At 39.0% G+C, this 22,691-nt stretch overlaps 2 protein-coding genes across 2 annotated transcripts in view; one reads left to right on the forward strand and one right to left on the reverse strand.

Annotated features, from left to right (window-relative positions):
- Positions 1 to 22,691, forward strand: part of LOC109425976 (ras association domain-containing protein 10) — a 159,250-nt gene that overhangs the window by 67,675 nt on the left and 68,884 nt on the right. The gene's annotated exons all lie outside the window — the stretch shown is intronic.
- LOC134289886 (uncharacterized) lies at positions 4,805 to 22,264 on the reverse strand. Its single transcript, XM_062856582.1, has 2 exons — positions 10,216 to 22,264; positions 4,805 to 9,983 (listed from the first exon to the last, which is right to left on the reverse strand). The coding sequence occupies exon 2, from the start codon at positions 9,853 to 9,855 to the stop codon at positions 8,767 to 8,769; it is 1,089 nt and encodes a 362-aa protein (XP_062712566.1). The 5' UTR covers positions 9,856 to 9,983; positions 10,216 to 22,264; the 3' UTR covers positions 4,805 to 8,766.

Raw genomic sequence — 22,691 nt, forward strand, 5'->3', positions numbered from 1 at the left:
AACGCGAGCACACGAACAAAACGTGTTCCGCCGTTTCCTCTAAACCAGCACACACACAGGGCGTTCGGGAAGATCAGCATGCCCAAAACGGTGTAGATGCTGTCTGAAGCAACCACTGCCTGAAAGGACCTGTGTCAGATGGAATGTTACTTCCCCTTGGTGACTATTAGTCCAACTATCTATCCTCGGTATCAACCTATGGGTCCACCTTCCTAAGCTGGAACTGTCCCACGCGCGCTGCCATTTAACCGTAGAGGTCATCCTGGCAGTCCTCCGTATGCCTCTTGTGCCGCGCATTTCGAAGCACTCCATGTCGTCACTGGATAAGGATGCCGATAGGCACCATACCAGTGAAGACGCAGAGGGTTCCGGGTCATTTGGCTGAACGTTATTTGGCCGAAAGGGTCATTTGGCCGAACGCCGTTTGGCCGAATGTCGGTTGGCTGAAAAAGGTATGATGATCTTAAGTGATCACGCCACTGTTTCCTATATCAGTATAACTCGAAAGAATAGCCTATGATTCAAAGAAGGAAAAATCTCTGACAAAAATATTCTCAGTTTCAACGCCAACTGCTAAAACTAGAAAGAATAGCCTATGACTGAAAGAAGGAAATATTTCTGATGATCATATTGGCAGCTAGAATGTTATTCAGCGTTTGCCCACGCCTTCAAATCCTTTGGATAAAAATTCGGCCAAACGGAATTCGGCAAACGGCCCTTTCGGCCAAATGGCATTCGGCCAAACGGCATTCGGCCAAACGACATTCGGTCAAACGGCATTCGGCCAAATGGCCGGACACCGTCGCAGAGAGCGTCGTGTGACACGGTACAGTACACGCTCGCAACCCTCAGGCACATAAACCTGTAAGTACTTTCCAGCTTTCGACAGTAGCAATCGGTACTTAGCGCAGTGCCCCACGCCGGGGGACGACAGAACTTGGAGAAGGCGCTGCAGCATCAGTGGCTACGGTGGGCGGGTCATGTTATCAGGGTGTCGGATAGCAATCCGACTGAAATGGTTCTCGAGAGTCATCCGACCGGTACAAGAATACGTGGTGCACAGCGAGCTAGGTGGGTCGATCAAGTGGAGGACGATTCGGAGCCTTCGCAGATTACGGAACTGGAGACGCACAGCCATGGACCGAGTAGAATGGAGACGACTCCTATGTACAGCAGAGGATATTCAGGCCTTAGTCTGAGCCTATCAATCTAAGCTCGCTCATCCGTTTTCACTGGACCCTCAGTTTATCTGCCTCCACGTTCTGCCCAAACTCCGTCACTGTACTGTATCGTGTTGGCAATGGGATCCACTGTTCGTAATGCACGTTCTCCAGTTTTGTTCCAGCGTTTCTTCTGGTTAAATTGCTACCACATTAGAGTTGATTTATCAGAAGTTTGACTTATCAATCATTCTCCATAATGGGGCACGTTCGGTGTAGTACTAAATTTGTAGTAATGAGCTGAATCTTTGTATGATGAAAAAGTCAATTCTCCGTTTCTGCAATGAAATGGTGCAAAAAGCGTGGGTATTATGATTCCGTGCCTAATTTGATGTTGTTTGAGCAAAACATTGGATAACTATGTTGTTTATGTTGCAAGAAATGGAGAAAACAACAACACTGTTGCCATAAGCGAAACTACCGGGGGTGCCGGGGGTGCCAGGCACCCCCTAGAATTTGAATGCATTGCTGTGAGATATGAAGCAATGCATGATGAATAGATAAACTAATGAATACAGTCGACTCTCCACATGTCGATGTTCTACATCTCGATATCTCTCCCTATCTCGATGGTTTGGTCGGTCCCTTCAATCTGCATACATTTTACCTTTCTACATGTCGATATCTCCTTATCTCGATATCTCTCTATCTCGATGCGATCTCGTTCGTTTTTGTTCGAGATTTTCTCTCCATATGTCGATATGCCCGTTTTTACAGGTTGCTAGATCTCGTTTCTTAGGTGCAAAACATTCTGGGAAGGTGAAGTGACATCTGTTTGTTGACGGTTTTTCCTAGTTACGGACGGTTTTTCAATCTAGTGTGCATTACAAATTGGTTCTTGCGTTCCATCTCTCCCTATCTCGATGGTCCCTTCAATATCGAGATGTAGAGAGTCAACTGTATTTTGTTCGTAGTGCACCCCCTGGTAAAAATCTCTAGTTTCGCCAATGACTGTTGCCCAAAGTTTAGCTCAAACAGCATCAAATTAGGCAATGAATCATAATACCCACGCTTATTGCAACATTCCATTGCAGGAACGGAGAATTGACCTTCTCATCATACTTGAATTCAGCTCATTACTACAAATCTAGTACTTCACCGATCTGTCCTATTGGTTGTCTTATGGTTTGTTGCCGTTGAACCAACCCGTGTGCACTATTTTGTTTTTTTTTTGGTAGTTAGCGGGTTTGAACTATCCATATCGCGCAGAGTATAGCTGACGCCATACAGAACATCATATTCAGTTCCGTTGAATGTCAGAATAGATACTGTTTGAGCCGCATTTTCTTGGTTGACAGAGACTTGAGACATCACCCCTTATCGATGACTGAGTCCATAGAAGAGCGATATCACGAGCAATGACCCGATATATTGCTGCCACCTAGTCGAAGAATACCGTGCGCAGACTTCCTAGTCGGTGAATCTTTTAATTTCCTTTGATATGTATACAGAGACGTCAATGAATTTTCTTAGAAATTTAACAAGGGTCCGAAGGTTGATCGTCAGGCTTAACATATGTTAAATCTGTAGTGTGCCCACCTTGGCATATGAGACCGGGTCAGCTGTTGACGGTAAAATACCAGATATGCAGGGTTTTCAACAGTTCTGTTGTCAGGCAGGTATTTTTGACTCCGTACAATATCCAGCTACTCGAAGACAAGATAGCCGGGCACTATGAGTGCATTTCCCAGTTGTCACTCTCAGCAGGTTTAGTTGAGTCTTATATAAATTCTTGATTTTTTTTTTTCAAAAATATGTTCAATGTGATCTTTGACAGTTGTTCAGTGCTTTGACTAGTGATTTCAATAGTTTATTGCTGTAACATTTGAAACGGTGGCGAAGCTGTGCATCTGCATGGAACTCAACTGAAGCTACACGCAGAACTCGATGTACACAGAGCAACGAGTAACTTTCACGCAGCGACCGAAAAGACAAAAGAATTTTCACGCAGATTTGTGTAACACCGGATCAGCACATTTTTTGCGTTGATCCAGTCGTACACAGATATGGGTGAAAAATCCTTTGTCTTTTTGCTCGCTGCGTGAAAGTTACTCGTGCGCTGTGTTGTTTCATTTAAGGGTGTACCCAACGATTTGCGAGTCTAGCTGTGAGCTGTGAGTATCAATACTTGTTTCATGGCATTGTGGATTATATTGCCTTATGTGTGGAAATGACTTAAGACTTAAGACTTAACAACAAAAACATACTATGAATGTATGTGTCATTCAACATTGTGTTCTTATGTTCCGATGACATCAAGTTCACCTCACGTCGCATTCTCTTGAACAGAATTTCGAGTGTACCTTATTCAAAAAGCATTCTCTCACGTCGCTTCCACGCAGCGAACGGTATCTGAGTTGTGACGCACCACACTCCCCGGTGGAGATGTTGTGTGCAACATGGGAAATTGTTGTGTGTTTTGCGCAACTCGGCGCAACAAAAATCGTGATGTGATTACAATATGATGGTGCCTTGAATGAATCCAGGTTTCTCACTGGTCAGCGATTTTGATTATCAAGGGCTCTTTGATAAGGTTTATTGCCGTAACCACAGAGCTCCAAACCGGTGACTTAATAATTATCGTGTGCAAAACGACGCGACGTTCTACTTTAACAGGAACAATACCGCGAAGATAGTCATCGACGCTTTCCAGGCAATGCAAACACTTGGATTTCTACCAACAACCCAACTCAAGCGGTTGTTCCCGAGTTGGGCTGGGCGGCATGCAACAGCTTCCCGTGAGCTAACGACTTGCTAGGTAATGGCGAGAACGACACATCCATTTGGGTATGCAGCTGGCGTTACGAATCAAAAGCAAATTGATTGATTGTCATCGCCATCATCGCGCCACACTCGCCGTCCTCAGTCAGTCACACGCTGAATGGGGAGGATCCCCGTAGCAGAAAAAAAAACTCCCATCTCCTCTTTTAGATTGTCGCGACGATCATCGACAAATCCAGCACATGCGTCTCGCCACGTTCTTGCGAAAGCTTGCTCTCAACTTTTTTATTTCTGTTGAATCTTTTCCAACCTCAGCGCGTGTGTTTTAACTAGAGTGGCCCAAGCTGGTGTGGATTTTCATAGTTGCTCTTCTACTTCTTTTTCTGTTTCTACTCGATCCACATTGGGACAAAGCCTGCCTCTCAGCTTGGTGTTTTGAGAACTTCCACAAGTATTTACCAAAATCATTGTTTGCAATTGATTATTTTTGCATTCGTATATCGTGTGGCAGACAGGAGGTCGTGCTCCATTATAAAAAGGACTGTGACCGTCCTGGAATTGTACCTCTGCAAGGTCTTGCTGAATACCTGCGCGTTCACTGCTTTGTCTGAGTGTAGATTTAGCAAGAAAGTTAAATTACACATTAATAAAAGCCTACAAAACTATTTAGGCAATACGGACCCGGACCCTAAGGATTTTTTTTAAATTTATGTCGTTACAATTATGTACGTCTACATGATGTTCGGACAAGCAGTTTTATACTGTCTGCTAACCCAATAAGATAAAATTGTTGAAGCGTGTACAACTAAATTATTTTAAAACCGTTTATTCGACAAACGTCAAACTCTTGCCATCAACACTTTCCGCATTTTTTTTGGAGAGTTTACTGCCCAATAAACCAATAATTCCAGAAGGTAATGTTTCAGATTAAGAAACTTACCAATTTTTGACCACTCTAATGCCAATCCTTGGAACAACTCTTTTACAGCGTGTGTTCGCGTGAATCTTGGTCCAGCACGTAATTTGCGGGGGCAGTAGAGAGGAACGCTGCTGGCAGGCTGCAGTGCAGAAGGTGCCGTGTTATGATGGGGTTGGCATTTTTATGTGTCAATCCTTTGGCTTTGGGTGGCTACAGCACGCGGCGTGTGCGATCGGCGAAGCCACATAGTTTTGGGCGCGTTTCAAATCGTGAGGGAGTAGGTGGGTACGTTCAGACGCGATGAAGGAGGTACGTGCCTTTCCAAGGTAACAGCGCAGCCCCGAATCACAATGCTCCATCGCCAACTGATGGCTGGTTGGTTGGCTGCACGACGCAGGAAGTGTCGATATTTAGTAATTTCCTTTTTCCTCTCTGTTTGGCTGCGTTGGATGGCGAGTTTTTTTTTCTGACTTCTGTAAGTTTGTTGCGAGTGACAGACGCATTGCTACTGCTTCGCCGAGTGGCGGCAAGTGGTGGTTGACATATGGTAATCCCATTATTATTAGAGACCTTGCGTCGAGATCGAATGAATGAATAGGCAAAATTTAGATTGATTGGTTGGTTGATGCAGTGTACGGATTGTTTTAAATGAGGGTTTGATCTCAAAAAATTATCTTTGACCACTCATTCACGAAGGTGATCGTTAAAATATGATGAAAAAGTTGATGGAAAACCTAATTTCATTATACAATAGAAGGCTGTTGTTTCCACTTCATTCAACTTATCGTATTACTTTCATATGTAGACAATTGAAATAAAAAACATCGACAGGCAATTCTGCTTTGAATCAAGTCACAAGACACTGAAGACGACCATAAGAATCCTCAGAATAAACTCGCAAAAGAATTGTAGTAAGAAATCATGGATGATCCTCACAAGGAAATACTGGAGAATTTATAGGAAAAAATATCTGAAAAATAGCAAAAAGATCATCTGAAAGATTCTCACAAGAAACACAATTTTCAAGAAGAGTTTTTGGAGAATTCCCAGAAATTACTGTCCAGCGCAGTAAAGCCTGTATTCGCAATAATCGGGACACAGAAATACAGCTGTAACTCTGCACTAGATACATTAAAATTGCTCAAATTTGGCCTAATAACATCTTAAGATGTGTTTATTTTACCTACAAAATTTCATGTGAATCGGTGCAGTACTTTTTGTTGTAGCAATGGAAGAGTAGAATGTGCGCCATTGAATTTTGTGGAGCCTCTAGTTTTGCTTGTCAGCGCTGTAACTATTGAATTTGGAAAAGGAAATGCCTGAAGCTTTGAACACAAACCTCTCAATCTACATTTGTTGCATAGGCAAAATTTCAGAAAAATCGATGCACTATCAGTAATTTTATAGTCGAAACATGTATTGAGACTGAACGTGATTTTATCCCCTCAGACAACAATAAGTCAGAACCCTTTATTGTTTCGATTGTACTATTGAAAGTACTAGACCAATAATTATCAAATTTTATAGGCATAATATACACATAATCAACCACCTTTTGTAAAAAAATCATGAAAATTGGCAAAGAAATTCAAAAGTTATGAATAGACAAACATCGCACATGAAAAATACGAAAAAATTTCACTAACACTCACCCCTATCAACACCAGTAGGTTTCAAACCAATTGATCAAAGTTGATGAAATTTTGCAAGAAAGTGTCTCTATAAATATCATAACTGCCAACGAAATTTCATGATTATCATCACAGAACTTCGAAATTTAGCGTTAAAGAACCATCTATTATGCGATTGAAAATTGGTCATGATTGTACAAAATGACTAAAACTACGTCTGTTTGTTTTTCATCCACAGTTAAAAGTGGTGCATCGATTTTTATGAAATTTGGCACAAATAATAAACATACACTAAAGAGTTCTCAGTCAATCATTTGGCCAATTTTACCGATTGATTACAGAGCTACAGCCGATGTGTCCCGATTATTGCGGATACAGGCTTTATGCGTTGCCGTAAAATCGTAGATGGATACGCTTTTTAATCGCTTGTTTTTTTTTTTGCGTTTTGTTCACCAATTTTTGTCCCCGATTCCGCTGGCCACTGGCCGATCTTCCGTGTGTGAAAGCAAAAGTTCTTCCTCGTAGATTCCTGGTCGCGGACTTTGGTAGTTATGATATCGGTATCGATACTGACTTATTTTTCAATTAATTACTGTGGAAGTGCTCAAGGAACACTATGTTGAAGCTAGGCAGGCCAAGTCCCAGTGGAGACGTAGAGCCATAAAGAAGAAGAGAGAGAAGAAGAAGAAGATAAACAAGAAGAAGAAGATTTCGATAGATGACAGGAGCCTAAACTTGGTGAGCCCGCTTCAATTCAAACAACTTTATTATTAGCTTTTTAATGAATATTTCGAACCAACTAGACTAAATACATTATACTGCTGGGTTAAACACACGGAAGGGTAGCCTATAATGTATGAATGAACTGATGACCGGACTTAAATTCGTGGAGTAGCAAGACTTTTGCCACCAGAAGGCCGGCTCCAGAGGCTAACGTGCCTTAATATGGGACATTTCTGCCATGACTTTTGTCATGAGATAGCAGCTTTTGTTGACTACCGAAAGGATTCAGCGATTTTAACTCTCCCTGCTACAACGAACCATCAGGTAGATAATTCTCTTCCGGAATGATTCTGCAGCCATAGGTAATCATTGCGCTAATGGTGGGTACACTTTTATTATCATCATCATCATCATTTTTCTAATTTTTTTTCTCGACTGACTTTTGAAAAGGGCTAAACTTTTTTTATGGATTTTTTAAAAATGTTTTTAATCAAAAAATGACTACTCCTACAAAAAAGTGTTGTATGGGTGATTATCACAAAATAAGTCAAATTTTAAGAAAAAAATCCTGAAAAAATCCAAAATGAGCCCTACACTGAAAAAAATCATTTCTAAAAATTCAAAGTTGATTTAAAAAAAAAACACCATTTTTGATTTTGATGAAATTTTGTCTCAAGACAGGTAATTATGTTCCCTACCAACCGTCCATACATCACAAGATGGGCACTTTTAAGGAAAAAAAGTTTTTCTAACAAAAACTTTTTCTTGTTCGAATGATTTTTTTTTTCAGTGTATTTTGTTATCAACAATAAAACCAGTGAAGGCCATTACAATCCCAGAATCCAATGAAACTCAATTTTCTAGGAGATTTTGTGTTATTTATTCAATCATTTGGAAGGGTTTTCCTATACATAAAAAACTTCAAAATATTACAAATGTATTTTCTAAGGAAATGTAATGTTTGATCGCAATATGTATTGAAGTGCACTTTTAAATATACAATTATTTATAATTATGATTTTTTCAAATATATATATATATATATATGTGTCTTAGAGCCAATTTCAAACATGTTCTTTTCTATTTTTTTCCGATCATACTAAATATTTTTGGTTCATCTTCTGAATTAGAATACCTGTTTGCCTTTACTTTGTCGCCAGGAATAGGCAAAAAACTATGGAATTTCTGAGTGCCTGGTATTGTTTTGGTGTTATTATATATTTCTTCGAGATCTTCTGACATTTTAATGTACTGTTCAGTGGATACGTAACAGAAATTTAATTTAGTTATATTTTTATCTGTCTGTACAACTGCCCAGTTATATAACTCTCGTGGAGTTGTTATGGTATTTCCATAATCTCGAGCAAGACTTGCTCTCTTTGCCATTCGCTTGAGAGTGCCACCAATAGCATCACATGGACCTTTACCGTGGGACGTTGCAAAAAAATGCCATTCTGCTCTTAATGCATGCTTTGACTGGAATCTACATAGACTAGCAAAGTTCTTCTTATTTTTGTATTGTGATGCTGCCCCATCAGACATAAAATAAATTTTAGAAAAGTTCGTTAATTGTTTCATAAAATCTATCATTTTTGAGATGAACAACTGGACCGCAAGCGTTTTGAATTATGAATGAATAGTTTTCAGAGAAATCACAAATCGCAAGAATTTCATCATCCTTTAATGTATCTTTTTTATTTCTGAGAAATGATGATTGTTGTTTATGAATAAAGTCGTGTGTTATAAGTTTGTCAATTTTATCAACAAGATACGGAACAAATTCATCAACAGGTTTAATAATCGTTTCTAAATTACAGCGATCAGTATTCAACCACTGCTGAAATATAATCTCTTCTTTGTCATTTGATTCTAATATCAATGTAAGTTCCTCTTCAATGTGTTCATTACAAGCACACTTTTCACAAGCACGGAAAAAGCAATTATCTGTTCTGGTGGAAATATCGCAAAGCATTTTTTGTATTATTTCATCTTGTGACACAATTCTTATACTGTTGAACATTAAATTTACATTTTCATGAATAGTACATATGCATACATTATGTATACCAGTAGAATCAAGTAAAATACAATGCTTTGGTCGCAACTGTGTAAATACTGCGAAACCAATATTCACAGTTTTGTACATATCTACAAAAATCATATAAGCCTCTTTGAGCGACATCATCAACAGTCGTTTTTGAACTTGTTGTTTTTTTCCATTTCGAACCTCAGAAACAAAATCATTTGTTCCTGGCATTGGCCTGCTGATATCATTATCATCAAAAAATTCTCTTACTATTTGTTTTGTATCGTCATCAATACCATGCCCCCTTCTTTTTTCGGTGGTACAAAGAATACCCTGTTCATAAACAAGATCCTTCACCTGCCTCGCCATATACATTGGTGCGTTAAACTCTCTTGTGATTTTATTTACCGACCAAGACTTAGGAAGTACAGATAGTATTTTAATCTGTTCGCTTCTGTCAGTTGTAGGGTGATTGAACTTATCCTTTAACTGCATAATTATCTCGTCATACGCCTCCACTTTGCCAACATCTGTTGAATCTATTCCGAAGATATTTTTTCGAACTGCTTTCGTAATCTGCAATGATTTGTTTATGCGATATTCCATACTTCTCATGTTTCTAGATGAGATTGGCTATAAACTCAATGTTTCAGCAATGGTATTAAACTTCTCAATATTATGGGGACCCTGTAGTTGATCTGTTGACGGAATTGACTCCAATGATGGAATAGATGGTACCATATCTGTAAGATAAAAGTTAAGGTTAACAATATAATAATGAATGCAGTGGAAAGTTAATGATAGTTATTTATGCAACGAGTTGCAAAAATGATTTTTTTTTTCGCACAAGTAGTACATTTATCCAACGAGGCTTGCCGGGTTGGATAAATATGAAGAATACTGAAAAATGTAGTTTTTCAACGAGCTGCAAAATGAGTTATATAAAAGAAGCTAACACGTTGAAGGCTTACTTACCCAGCTCATGTTCGATTTGTTGACCACTCGTTGACGGTTCTGGTTCTGGAACATCATGATGTTGCTGCCCACTAAATGATGGTTGCATAGTTTCGTCGTTTCCATCCGATCGGCGTTTTTTCGTATTCGGGCTTCTGTTGTGACTTATCAATCCACGACATGACTCACAAATACTCATCGATTCGTCGATTTCATGTGTATATCCCATGGAATGAATCTTATCTATCAATCTTAATGACATGCCCCGTAGATTATGACGGTTGCACTTTGGATTGTTTATTTTTGCACTGCACTTGAATTTGTTGAATTTTGATTTATACGATTGATCCATTACTTTTCAGAACTGCCTTTAATAACCAAAGAGAAGTAACACGTTGAATGATACCGATTCATTTTCTTGTTTTGTTCATATTTGCTTTAGGTACAACTCTTGATTTGTTTTTGTTTTCGATTAGGTAGTTCGAATCTAATAAATAGCCTTACCTAATATTAGGTAAGAACATGGGGTAGAAACGTTTGGGTAGAAATTACAGCAGCACGTATGAAATGCGTGTTCTAATTGTATATTGTTTCGTACTTCTAGAGTGCTGCTGCGTGAATATGGGTGCATTGCATTGTCGCATATGACACAATAAGTTTAATTGCATTTTGAGATTACTAGATAACCTTCACTGGTTTAGTTTGTTTTTAAAAAAAGACACTGAAAAAATAATAATTTGGACATGAAAAAGTTTTTGTTAGAAAAACTTTTTTTCCTTAAAAGTGCCTATCTTGTGATGTATGGACGGTTGGTAGGGAACATAATTACCTGTCTTGAGACAAAATTTCATCAAAATCAAAAATGGTGTTTTTTTTTAAATCAACTTTGAATTTTTAGAAATTATTTTTTTCAGTGTAGGGCTCATTTTGGATTTTTTCAGTATTTTTTTCTTAAAATTTGACTTATTTTGTGATAATCACCCATACAACACTTTTTTGTAGGAGTAGTCATTTTTTGATTAAAAACATTTTTAAAAAATCCATAAAAAAAAGTTTAGCCCTTTTCAAAAGTCAGTCCAGATAAATTTTGAAGAAACTAAGTATGCAAAGTGGCTTATCTAGTTTTGGTGTACATACCCAGAAAGTTTCATTGTAATCTGAGAGGGTGCTGCCAACTCCGAATACGATTTGGGGCGAAATTCGTCATACAACAAAAACAAAAGTTTATTTGCACACATGCAAGTGTATGTAATGGCTCAATATATAAAAACAATTTACATCAGGTAAACCAAAGCCTAAACAGTTGAAAAAAAAATACGCAAAATTTTTATTGCTCAACAGCACAATTGTGCTGGATCGTCACGAAAGGGATATATTGTGCAACCAAGATGTGCTGGTACATTCTAACTGTTGATGTACAGGGTGACCCAGGTTTTTTTTGTTAACAATTTTACCATTATGTATCCGACTAACGTTTTGCTTTTTTTTTCCAAGCCATGCCTTTTCCTGTTACCACCCTAAGTTTACATATTAAATATGGGAGTAGAAAAACTCAAGCAGATTGAGATGGCTGAAAATGTGCTTATTTCATTGCAACATCCAAACATACTTGTTTACACGTCAATATGGTTCACTGCGTACACGATAAGACAACGAACGCGAAATAAAACCGTAATAGTAGTAGGTACCTTATGCCTATTCTGCCATAAAGTCACCGACGTATTCTTGTGTACAATACGGGTCCCAGTCGAGCTGCTGGCTGGTCCCCGATGCACGGCGTGAAGTATAAAACAAAATATTAATTAGCTATCTCTATCTATACGTGGGGTTGTTTCCGTTAGCTTTCGGGCACGGTTGCTGGCGTTTCGCAGGAAGCTGAAGTTGAACCCACCAACAGCACAGCAGACCACGACGACGACAGAGTGCATCGAGTGGCCTGGCCAACCAGCCGCCAGCCTGCAGTGAGTGGGGTGCGGGCCCACTTTGGCAAACAACAGTAGAAATTTTTCAATTTTCACGTCTCCCCGTCGTCGTCGTCGTCGTAGCGAGTGGGTCGAATTGTGTGCGTTCCTGGCATCGCCGGGGTAGAGTCGATCACCACACAACTGCCGCACCGCACCGCCGCCACCGGGTCGATTGAATGATTGTATGTACTGTGATGTGCTGTATGCATGTTTTCTACAACAATAATAACAACAGTAAACTACACCGGTCAATGGGGAAAGCGGAAAAAGCGGTTCTCTTATTGATTGAGTTTTTCGATTAAAATTGAAATGAGGAAAACGGTTGTTTCCGAGTCAGTTGTCGTGTCTTCGATGTGGTTCAAAGAGCATTGTGTTTCAGTTTGGCTGCCTGCATGTTTGCATTCATATCGAATGAGTGAAATTTTGGCAAATTGCTGCTTTTGCTGTGGAAATTTTGGCTGCTCCGAAACGAAAGCTCGATAATTTTTCGAAAATCAGATAGTTTCTTCTACTGGATTTACGTCCCTATTAGCCTCTCATGTTATGCTTTTTTACCACACCCACATTTATTGCCGACTTGGGTAGACGTGAATATCTGAATCATGTTTGAACCGAAGAATTTTGATGTCAATCCCGGTGTGCTTTTAATACATATACTGAAAGTGACATGATATCAATCTTTGTCCTTGTCAAAATAACTGAAAAAATCTACTTAATATCAAATTCAATTCTTCTGAACGAAATAGAACGCATACACCCATATAGATGGTTCAATTACAAACAGACATCTCACTCTGCTTACTTTCCATTGTTCACCTTTTTAACGATAAGTTCAAATATTCTGTAGTTCGTAAATCTCGCGCTCGCATGGGTTTTTCTCCTGTTTGACGTTTGCACACTCAGTGGTGTAGCTAGGAATTTAGGACCCGGTGCGAAACCAAGTTTGTGGGTCCCTATTAACCCTTCAGGACGCGCGCTGTTGTAAAAAGAACAACACTGCCAAAAAACCTCGTTCGTCGTATACAACGCGAGCGCGGTGCAGTTTCGGCTGCATGATGGCGCGCGTCCTGGAAGGTTAAAACTGCCGATGTACATATTTTACAATGATAAATGTATACATTTATGCAAAAATGTCAACAAAGGATCAATTTTCTACGCACACTTACCGGAACATGGTGGGGTGCTCACCCGGAAGACCTAATAAAACTTTACAAAACGACTATTCTCTCTGTTCTCGAGTATGGCTCTTTCTGTTTCACTCAGCAGCAAACTGCTACCTAATAAAATTGGAACGAATTCAATACCGTTGTTTGCGTATTGCCCTCGGCTGCATGCACTCAATGCATAATGCGAACCTAGATGTCCTGGCAGATGCTCAGACTGAACACTCAGTCGAAATTCATGAAAATCTATCTCTTCTACATGTCATCAGACATAAGCCTCCCAGGTCATAACCCTCCTCGTGCACACTTCACCAATAACACAGCGTAACAAAATTTAACTTTTTGTCTGTCTCAAGAGCAAACTTATGTATCTCCGAAGGATTTTGGGCCGCTGAATCCGAATCCGGGCTCAGATTTGCTCTAACACGTCACAATTTTGAGCTATACCTCAATTTATAGGGCAAAATATACGATTTTGGGCTTTTTTGACTGCAAACCATTAAGTAAGGAAATATTTTTTTGAAGCAATCAAAAGGTTAATTGGTCAATTAACATCTAAATCAACGACTCATGCAAAATATTTCGTTTTACCAAATCGAATTTGATAGTTTTAAGCGATTTATGTTAGGTACGATATTTCCCATACAAGTCACCCTCCAAAAGTTGCATGCAAGTTTTCATACTAACATAAAATGCTTAAATCTATGAAATTTGATTAGGTAAAACGAAATATTTTGCATGAGTCGTTAATTTAGATGTTAACTGACCAATTAACCTTTTGATTGCCTCAAAAAAATATTTCCAAGCCTAATGGCTTGCAGTTAAAAAAGCCCAAAATCGCATATTTTGCCCTATAAATTGAGGTATAGCTCAAAATTGTGACGTGTTGGAGCAAATCTAAGCTCGGATTCGGATTCAGCGGCCCGAAATCCTTCGGAGACACATAAGTTTGCTCTTAAGACAAAAAAAATGTTGCGCTGTGTAATAGATCCTCTATTAAATACGATCTATCCATGAAACAAGTTATTCATGGAATACCAGATCAACTTCGGTGTATATCTACTATTCCTCGCATTTTTAACGAAAAGTATCAAAATGTCAATTCCTGTAAGAGATTCTTCACTGATCCCGGGCAGAGTTCAAGTACTGACGATCAAAATGTGATATTGGTTTGTTTGAGATAAGAGGTAGAAGTACTGAAAATAACAGTAAAAATTTGTTCTTGAACCATTTAACCAATAGCAAAATATGATATTTGAAGATCAATCAAATAGCTCACTGCTATTGGTTAGATCTTACCAAGAGCTAAATGTGCTATGATGATGATGTTCCAGGAGTAAATTTGAGATATTATTTTCAGTACTTTTACCTCTTATCTCAAACAAACAAATATCACTTTTTGTTCTCCATATCAAAATATGCTATTATTGAGTTTTTTTCCTCTGCTCGGGATGGGTCTCGAATTAATAGATCCACTGGCTTCGGTGTCTTCAATGAAAATTCCACCGCCTTCAGGAAAATTCAAGAACCTTGTTCTGTTTATGTTGCTGAGCTGGATGCAATCGACTTCGCTTTGGGGATGATTTCCAACATGCCCGCTGACCATTTCTTCATCTACTAGGATAGCCTTAGTTCTATTGAGGCACTCCGGTCGATGAAATCTGTAAAGCATACATCTTACTTTCTTACAAAAATAAGAGAGCAGATGTATGCACTGGTCGAAATATCATACAAGATTACCTTTGTATGGGTCCCCTCACATTGCTCAATTTATGGCAATGATAAGGCGGACTCTCTCGCAAAGGTGGGCACACAGGAAGGCGAGATATATGATAGAAGAATTTCACACGATGAATTTTTCCATTTAGTTCGTCAGAGTTCTCTTCAAAGTTGGTAACTTGATTGGCGAGATGGCCAACTGGGTGGTGGTTACATTCTATTATTCCTAATGTTTCTTTGCAAGCGTGGCATTACGGTTTGGATGTAGGTCGAGACTTCATACGTGAGATGTCAAGACTTATGTTCAACCATTACTCGCTAGGCAATGCCCGGATAATTACGCCTCCAGAGCGCTATATACCTTTGAGGTCCGAGGTAGACAACCCTTTGTTACAGTAAGAGATGTGTTGGGAACCCGTGATCTTATCTATATGTATGCGGTCCATTTATGATTTCCTTCGCATGTGTTGTATAAAAGTTTAATCTCCCTGTGTTTTTTTCTCTGTGTTTTGTCCTTTTGTGTTATGTTCCTGGCCATCCGGCAGATGAGAATCCCTAACAAGCCCAAGCCAACACCAGAGGCGACGCCAAAAGCCAAAATACCTCCCGGATATGCTACAGCAAACCCTGAAACCTTATGCTGACCATGCCTTTAAAAATTATGTGACCTGCTAACCTCGAGCAGTCACGAGTACCCTGGCCTCCTCCCAGTTCTAACCTTGATATAGGAAAGCAATATCATTGTATGTAATTGAATACACAAAATGAATCTCCGCTCCGTAAAGCGTTGCACGCGATTGATCCATAAATAAACGAACTAGATAAAAAATGAATACATTTAAATCTCGAGTGATCGCACTGTTTTATTTTGTATAACTCGCTGAAAAAATCTCACTTTTTGTACTCATCATTAGCGTGTTGCTGGCGGTGGTAACCAACTGACTGACGGAAGGTTAAAATTTATTTTCTGTATACCTTTATGAATTTCTTCGGGGGCTTCTGCAAGGATACATCCCGGAGTTCCATCAATGAGCGTAGGATATTTTTCTAGGAATTATGTCGAAATATTCTTAACCAATTTATTTTGGAATTCCACCAATAAATTCTTAAGGAATTCCTTAAAAGATTGCTTCACCGTTTTCTTTGAGAAATCTCTCTAGAAAAATAATTTGCCATCAAGAATCTTATAAGTGGTTGATGCAGGGATGTCTTTCAGTGTTTCTCTAAGCACAGCTTCAGGAATTCTTACAGTGTTTTCTCCGGGGATGTTTTCAAAAGTTATCCATAGGACTTCGAAAGATTATTGCAAAGACTTCATCAAGTATTTCTCGAAATATTTGTTCTGAAAGTCCACCATGTATTCTATCAATAATATCTTTGAGGATTTATCTTGAAGATCATCCAAAGAATAAAAAAAAAAAATTAGATAGAATTACTTCACAAAAAATCTCCAATGAATTCGGAACCAGATATTCTTCTCAGAAATTACATCGGAATTCCGTCAGCTGAAGAGTAGTCTTCGTAGAATTTCTCTAAACATTCCTCTACGGTTTCATTCAGGAGATCCTCCAAATATTCCTTTAATGATTTTTCCTCGGAATCAAGTATTTTTCCAAAGATTCTCCTAAGATTTCTCAATTATTTCCTCACATAACTCTTTCAGAGATTTCTTCGCTCAAGCATTCATCACCCATCTTGGTGTTCTTTTGAAGATTTCCTAAGAAGGTTTTCCAAGGGTTCCTTAAGAAATTCGGTAATTCTTTCATGCATGGATTTATTCATGCATTTCTATTATAACTCCTGCAAGATTTTTTCGTAGATTCTCACATAAATTCCTCCAAGAAATTCTATAGGAACTCCCCCAAAGGATCTTTTGAGTGTTTTCGCTAGAATTTTTTAGAAATTTCTTCAATAAGCCTTTCAAGAATTCAGGAACTCCTTCAATGAATATTTCAGAAATTCGAATTAAAAATGTGAGAATTCTTTGAGAAATTTTCAGAGAAATTCCTCCAAGAAATTCTACTGGAGTTCCTTCAATAGTTCCTTTAGGTATTCTTCCAAGGTTTCCATCAGGATTGATACCTTCAAAGATTGATTTAGCGATAACACCAATTTCGTCCAGTTTTGCTTCACGAAACTTTTCAGACATTTTTCTAGCGACAAGCATCTGTTCCAAGTGAGGAACTCCACGAACTCTTTCCTGGATATCTTTGACGATTCATCTAGGAATTACTTCAAGGACTTCTTATCAATTCCTCCAAGATTTCCTACGAGGGCCCCAGCGATTGCTTCGGATATCCTCCGAGCGTTTCTGAAGAAATTCCCTTTTTTAAGAGTTTTTCAAAGATTTCAACAAACGATTCCATTGGGGCTCTCCCACAAGATCCCTTCTGTAATTTCTTAGAGGAATCCTTTAGGAATTCCATCAAGATTTTTTTTAATTACTTCATGCGTTCCTTTTAAATGCTTCAAATGATTTTTCAAATGATGATGAGTCCTTTCAAGAATTTCTTAGGAATTTGTTCAAGCATTTCTTTAATGCCTGCAGGGATTTCCTCCAGAATTTCTCTTTCACAATTCGTTCAACAAGCCTTTAAGGAATTCCACTAAGGATTTAATCTTTTTCTCAAATGTTTTTTTTTTCAAGCTTTGTTTCAAAGATATGTATCTACAGGGATTTCTCAAAGTTTTCCTTCAGATAATTCTGCAAAGCTGAAAACACTCATCCCAAAAGGATTGTATTACAAATCTCCTCAGGGGGCCCTACAGAAATTCCCCCAAGGAAATCTATAGCAATTCTGTTGAAGATTTTGTTTTGTTTTGCACCTTAGAATTTAAGAGGTATTCTTCGGGGTTTCTGCCATTGATTCCTTTGAGAAAAAATCCAGGCATCTTGCAAAAATCTCTTTGCTTACAAAATTCCTCCTTATGTTAGATTTCATGAAGTTTTTTTGTAGTAATTCTTCAAGAATATCATCAAAGATACCTCTAAAATCAACCCAAACATTCTTTCTGAATACATCTTAGTATTCATCTACAAGATTCCTCAAGAATCCATTTATAAATTCCTGCAAAAATTCCTACAAGCATTTCTACAAGGATTCCTTTGGAAATTCCTCCGAAATTCCTTTAGAAAATCTCCCAAGGATTCATCCAAGCATGATTGCAGAAATTCGTCAAAAACATTTTCCATGAGGAGCTCCTGCAAGATTCTTTCTTGGACCAATCTCTAATAAAATCCTTGGAAATCTTCGTTAACCCTCGAGCAGTCGCGTCTTCGGCCACTCTCAGTGACAGCACGCATACATTGTGTACCACAAGCGTGCTTTTTTCATGGTGCGTGTACTCAGCACACGATGCGGCCATCCCGGGTTAAGGTTCATCTGAAGGTTTCCTTGAAGAACTTTATGAAGGAATTCTTAGCGGTGTTCCTGAAGGAATGCTTGAAGAAATTCAAAAAAAAATCATTAAAGGATTCCTTGGGAAATTTTTGAAAAAAAAAATCTCAAAAAAATGCTTGGAAGAGTTCCTGGAGGAATTATTGTATACTTATAAGTATTCCTTAATCAAAATGTCTGAAGCAATCCCTGGAAAAGTTCTGAAATAAATCTTAGAGGAATTTTGGTAGAAGTCCTTGAAGTAACTGCAGAATAAATCATAAAAGATACCCCTGAAGGAATTCTCGCGCAGAAATACTTGATGAAATCGTTGGAATACGTTGATTGCACTTATTTTTCATGCGAGAGCAAAAATAATCGACAAACTATTGTTATTACGGTTTTGTCGTGACATGTTTTCAGATATTATTGTTGAAGAAAAGATTATTCTCCCAACACTAATCGTGATACACTCAATTGAGGAGGGCTTCATAAATAATAATTTTGGTCTGAAAAGGTGTACTTCATATTTACTGGGAAAAACTTGAAAATTAGAAGACACAGAATGTTGATTAATTGGCAAATTGGGAGATGAAATTGTTAAGAAAAAAAGCGTTCTGATGGGATTCGAACCCACGACTCTGTAGTCGCTAGACCGGCGCATTAACCAACTATGCCACAGAACAGGTTCCCATTTTGCGGAATAAAAAGCCAAACTGACTCCAAACCCCACCATGAACACAAATTCGCCAGCTATCTTCTCCACCACCCCCGCGATGTGCCTTTCCCCGCATCCACTGACTGCTTAGTTGCTTACACCTTCCTTCACTGAGAGGAAATTACATTTCAATTTCACTGGAAAAAGTCAAGTAACCGTTCGGAAATTATTTTTTTCAGGGGATTTACATGAATAAATTAAGTGAAACCCGCTTGAAAGCATAGTGCAACTACAAAGAAAAGTTATTAGAAATTTCATCAAAGGTTTCCTCGAGAGTTTATCAAGAATCTTGAAAGCAACTTACGAAAGGATCTGATAAACACTCTATCACTATTTAAAATAAACTTTCCTGCACTTTCGCAGTAGTGTCTCTAAAATAAAAATAAAAACCATTACGTTTATACAAAAGCTTTCTTTCTTTCTTAGCACCATGGTAAATCGTACCAAAGAGTTTTATTTTAATCACAGCCGCCGAATGACGCATCGTTTACCTTGGGAATTAGCAAACTAGTGGGACTATCATAAACCATTAAGGCGAATTGAACAGTTGTTTTATTTTGTGTGTGAGATTCATCGATTCCTAGAACATGGCCAAAAGTGTTGTTTTATGGCCAAAGCGACCGCAGAATACAAATTGATTTAATGCTTTGTGACTAGAAAACATGACACGCAATTTTGTATGACACCAATTTGGACAATCCACAGTATACTGATGGAGCCAATCATCAAATCTGGTTACCGTTGGATATTATGTGGGTACAAACCAACAAAAAGTAGTGAAGGGGGTGTTACGCTTTCAAGATTGACAACTTCTGGGTCAAGTTCAACTCTGAATTGGAAATTCATAGGTGTTTGAGTGTTTGACAAGAGTGGCTCAAAACAAGTGCTGCACTCAAGAGGAGGAACAGGTTTGTTGATTTGAAGCTCCACGAAGTGATCTATGTATGAGCGCAAAAAAGGTGATCTACGATGAACTCGTTTTGAGAGGTGGTTTGTCTATGCTAAATACTTTCGATTTTAAACTTGACCAGATGAACTTGGAAGAAGCGTTCAAACGGGGTGAAGTCGCAGCCCACCAACTCGCCACAATCTTATTGCTGTTTCAACAACCTATTTCATCTGAATCTTTCTTGATGACGACCGGTAGCCGCAGTCCCGTCAAATGGGTAGACATAATATCATAAAATTGTGAAACAAAGCATCAACCGGAAACCATCAGAATTCCTGATGAGCCTGTAGCAACTAGCTGCTACCGGACCGGCAGCCGTCATCATCGAGCATGGTGTGGCCATTTATCAACGCAGTCACGGACGAACGGGGAGGGGTTGGACGGTTCGGTTGTTGACGTGACTCGATTCGCGGGAAGCTGTCTGCTCGATTAAACTCTTTTTTTATGTTCAGGAGATCTTGGAGCAAATCTTAAAATCCTGCCTGAACGATTCTGGTCAGAGGTTTTCTTGTTTTAATAATTATTCGACCACAGCAGACAGCCAGCGAGCGATAACCGAAGGTCGACATGGTCTTGGGTGGTTTAATTGAACCAGGTAGCCATTCCGAGCTTAAGCGATCAGTGGTTGAGATTGAATATTCGGATTTTTTGAGGAAACCGGTGCGGTGGGTTAATTAGCAAGAGCTTTAAGGGTACTAATGACCGTCGAAGCCGGGGCTCATTCGACTCCAGTTTGGGCAGATCTACTACTTTGCTGGCGTGGTGGCAATGCGGTGATTTGATTGTGAGAACATTTGCTAAACGGTGATAAATGGGCTTTGTCAGCAGGTTTCGACGTTGTTATGGCAAATTAAGTTATTAGTCCGAGCATGATTGTTATGGATTTGGGCGTTTCGGGTCATTCATCGGGTTGGAATTCCTTCTAATGAGGGTTAAAGACCTAATATGACAAGAAGTTTTACTGATTATATGTTATGGATAAAAGTATGATGTTTTCGGGCGTGGTTTGGTGCTTCAGATTATTTGGTAGATAAGATGCCTTTGTGTTTCATCATCAGCTGAATCGTCAAAATATAGTTGCTGTAGTATGGAAACGGAACAAGTGTTTGTCACAGTGGTGTACATTTCCTTGTTATTTGCAAACTTGTCGGTAAACCATCATTGTAGTGCCTGAGACTGAGAGATAAAAGCACATTATCCGTGACCTCTCTTCATCATTCTACTCCACGAACCTATTAATCTATGTGAAAAGTTCTTTTGAATTTCAGATACAATCAATCGTGCTAATGGAACACATACTTGCCTTGTCAGTGATACATCTTCCACAGGTCGAGCTTCAATGACCCACTTAAACAAAGCGATGATCCAATCCGTTTTGGCGTTTGATGCTTGCAGAAGTGCCATTTAAGGCGTACGGATGCGTACGATGCGAGTGCACCTCTTTAACGTCGCCGGTAAACCATCTTCAATTTGCCACAATACGATGATATACGGCTGGGAAATATCACTGCTCAGGTGGCTTGCATTCGCTCATTGACCCACGCCACCACGGAACAAACAGAACAATAAACCATTATCCATACAACACAAATGAGGACAACTCCATGTAGGCGATCACGTTGCCTCTGCGAGCATCATCTTCATCTGTTAGGTGATATTGAATTGTCAAAAAACTCAGCTATCTTAAATCCCATCAGACTTTTAATGGCATTTCCATTATAGTACTAAGCGGCATTTATTTACTGAGTGCCAAAAAACAACTATATCACTTGAAACTCTACTGGGCTGATGACTCATATCACGATGCTTCTCACTGTCAGAGTCAACAGAGTGCACTTTGGTAATGAGATAACTCGTTTCAGATCAAAATAAAAATGGTTAAAGCTGATAAGTAGATAGAAGTGCATTTAAAATTACCCAGACAACCAATTTGCACGTGTAATGAAGTTTATGATCATGTTATACGTGAGTAGAAGAAAATTGGGTTAAGTACTGTTCTTTTTAATCCCAACTATTTTTGTTTTTGCATCCTGTGGCAGATACGTATTTCGATCTCAAGGTCGTCTTCAGTGTCTCGCTCTAGCGTGCGCAGCTTTTTCTTTTTTCTCACTCACTCTCGTAAACAAACACGCGAAAGAAACAGATAATAGAGGGGGCACTTTGCCCCCTCTTTTATCTCGCTCTTTCTTGCGTTCATTAGAATGAACGAGCGAGAAAAAAGAAAAGGCTGCGCACGCAAGTGGTGTCTCGTACTACTTGACTTGACACGCGACTGTCTCGTGTCAAGGCAAGTACGAGACACTGAAGACGACCTTGAGGTCAAAATACGTATCTATCACAGGATACAAAAAGATTAGTTGGGATTAAAAGGAACAGCACTTAACCCAATTTTCTTTTACTTACCGGTATTCCACTTACACGTCCAGGTTCATCATCATCGTGTTATACGTACTTTTATCTGGTACAGTAACATCGCATAAGATGCAGCAAAAGTGCCTTATGAGTACAAAAGCGGAGGCTATATACGTAATTTGGCGTTTAAAATTTCATTCTATTGGGTTCACTGATTCCGAGATATGAAAATTTCAAAATTAGTTGTCTAAAAAA

Source organism: Aedes albopictus, chromosome 3 (assembly GCF_035046485.1).
Source record: "Aedes albopictus strain Foshan chromosome 3, AalbF5, whole genome shotgun sequence".
Classification (NCBI taxonomy): Eukaryota; Metazoa; Arthropoda; class Insecta; order Diptera; family Culicidae; genus Aedes; species Aedes albopictus.

Excerpts from the sequence above, each read along its gene's own strand:
- LOC134289886 (XM_062856582.1), bottom strand. The coding sequence starts at position 9,855 with ATGAGAAGTATGGAATATCGCATAAACAAATCATTGCAGATTACGAAA.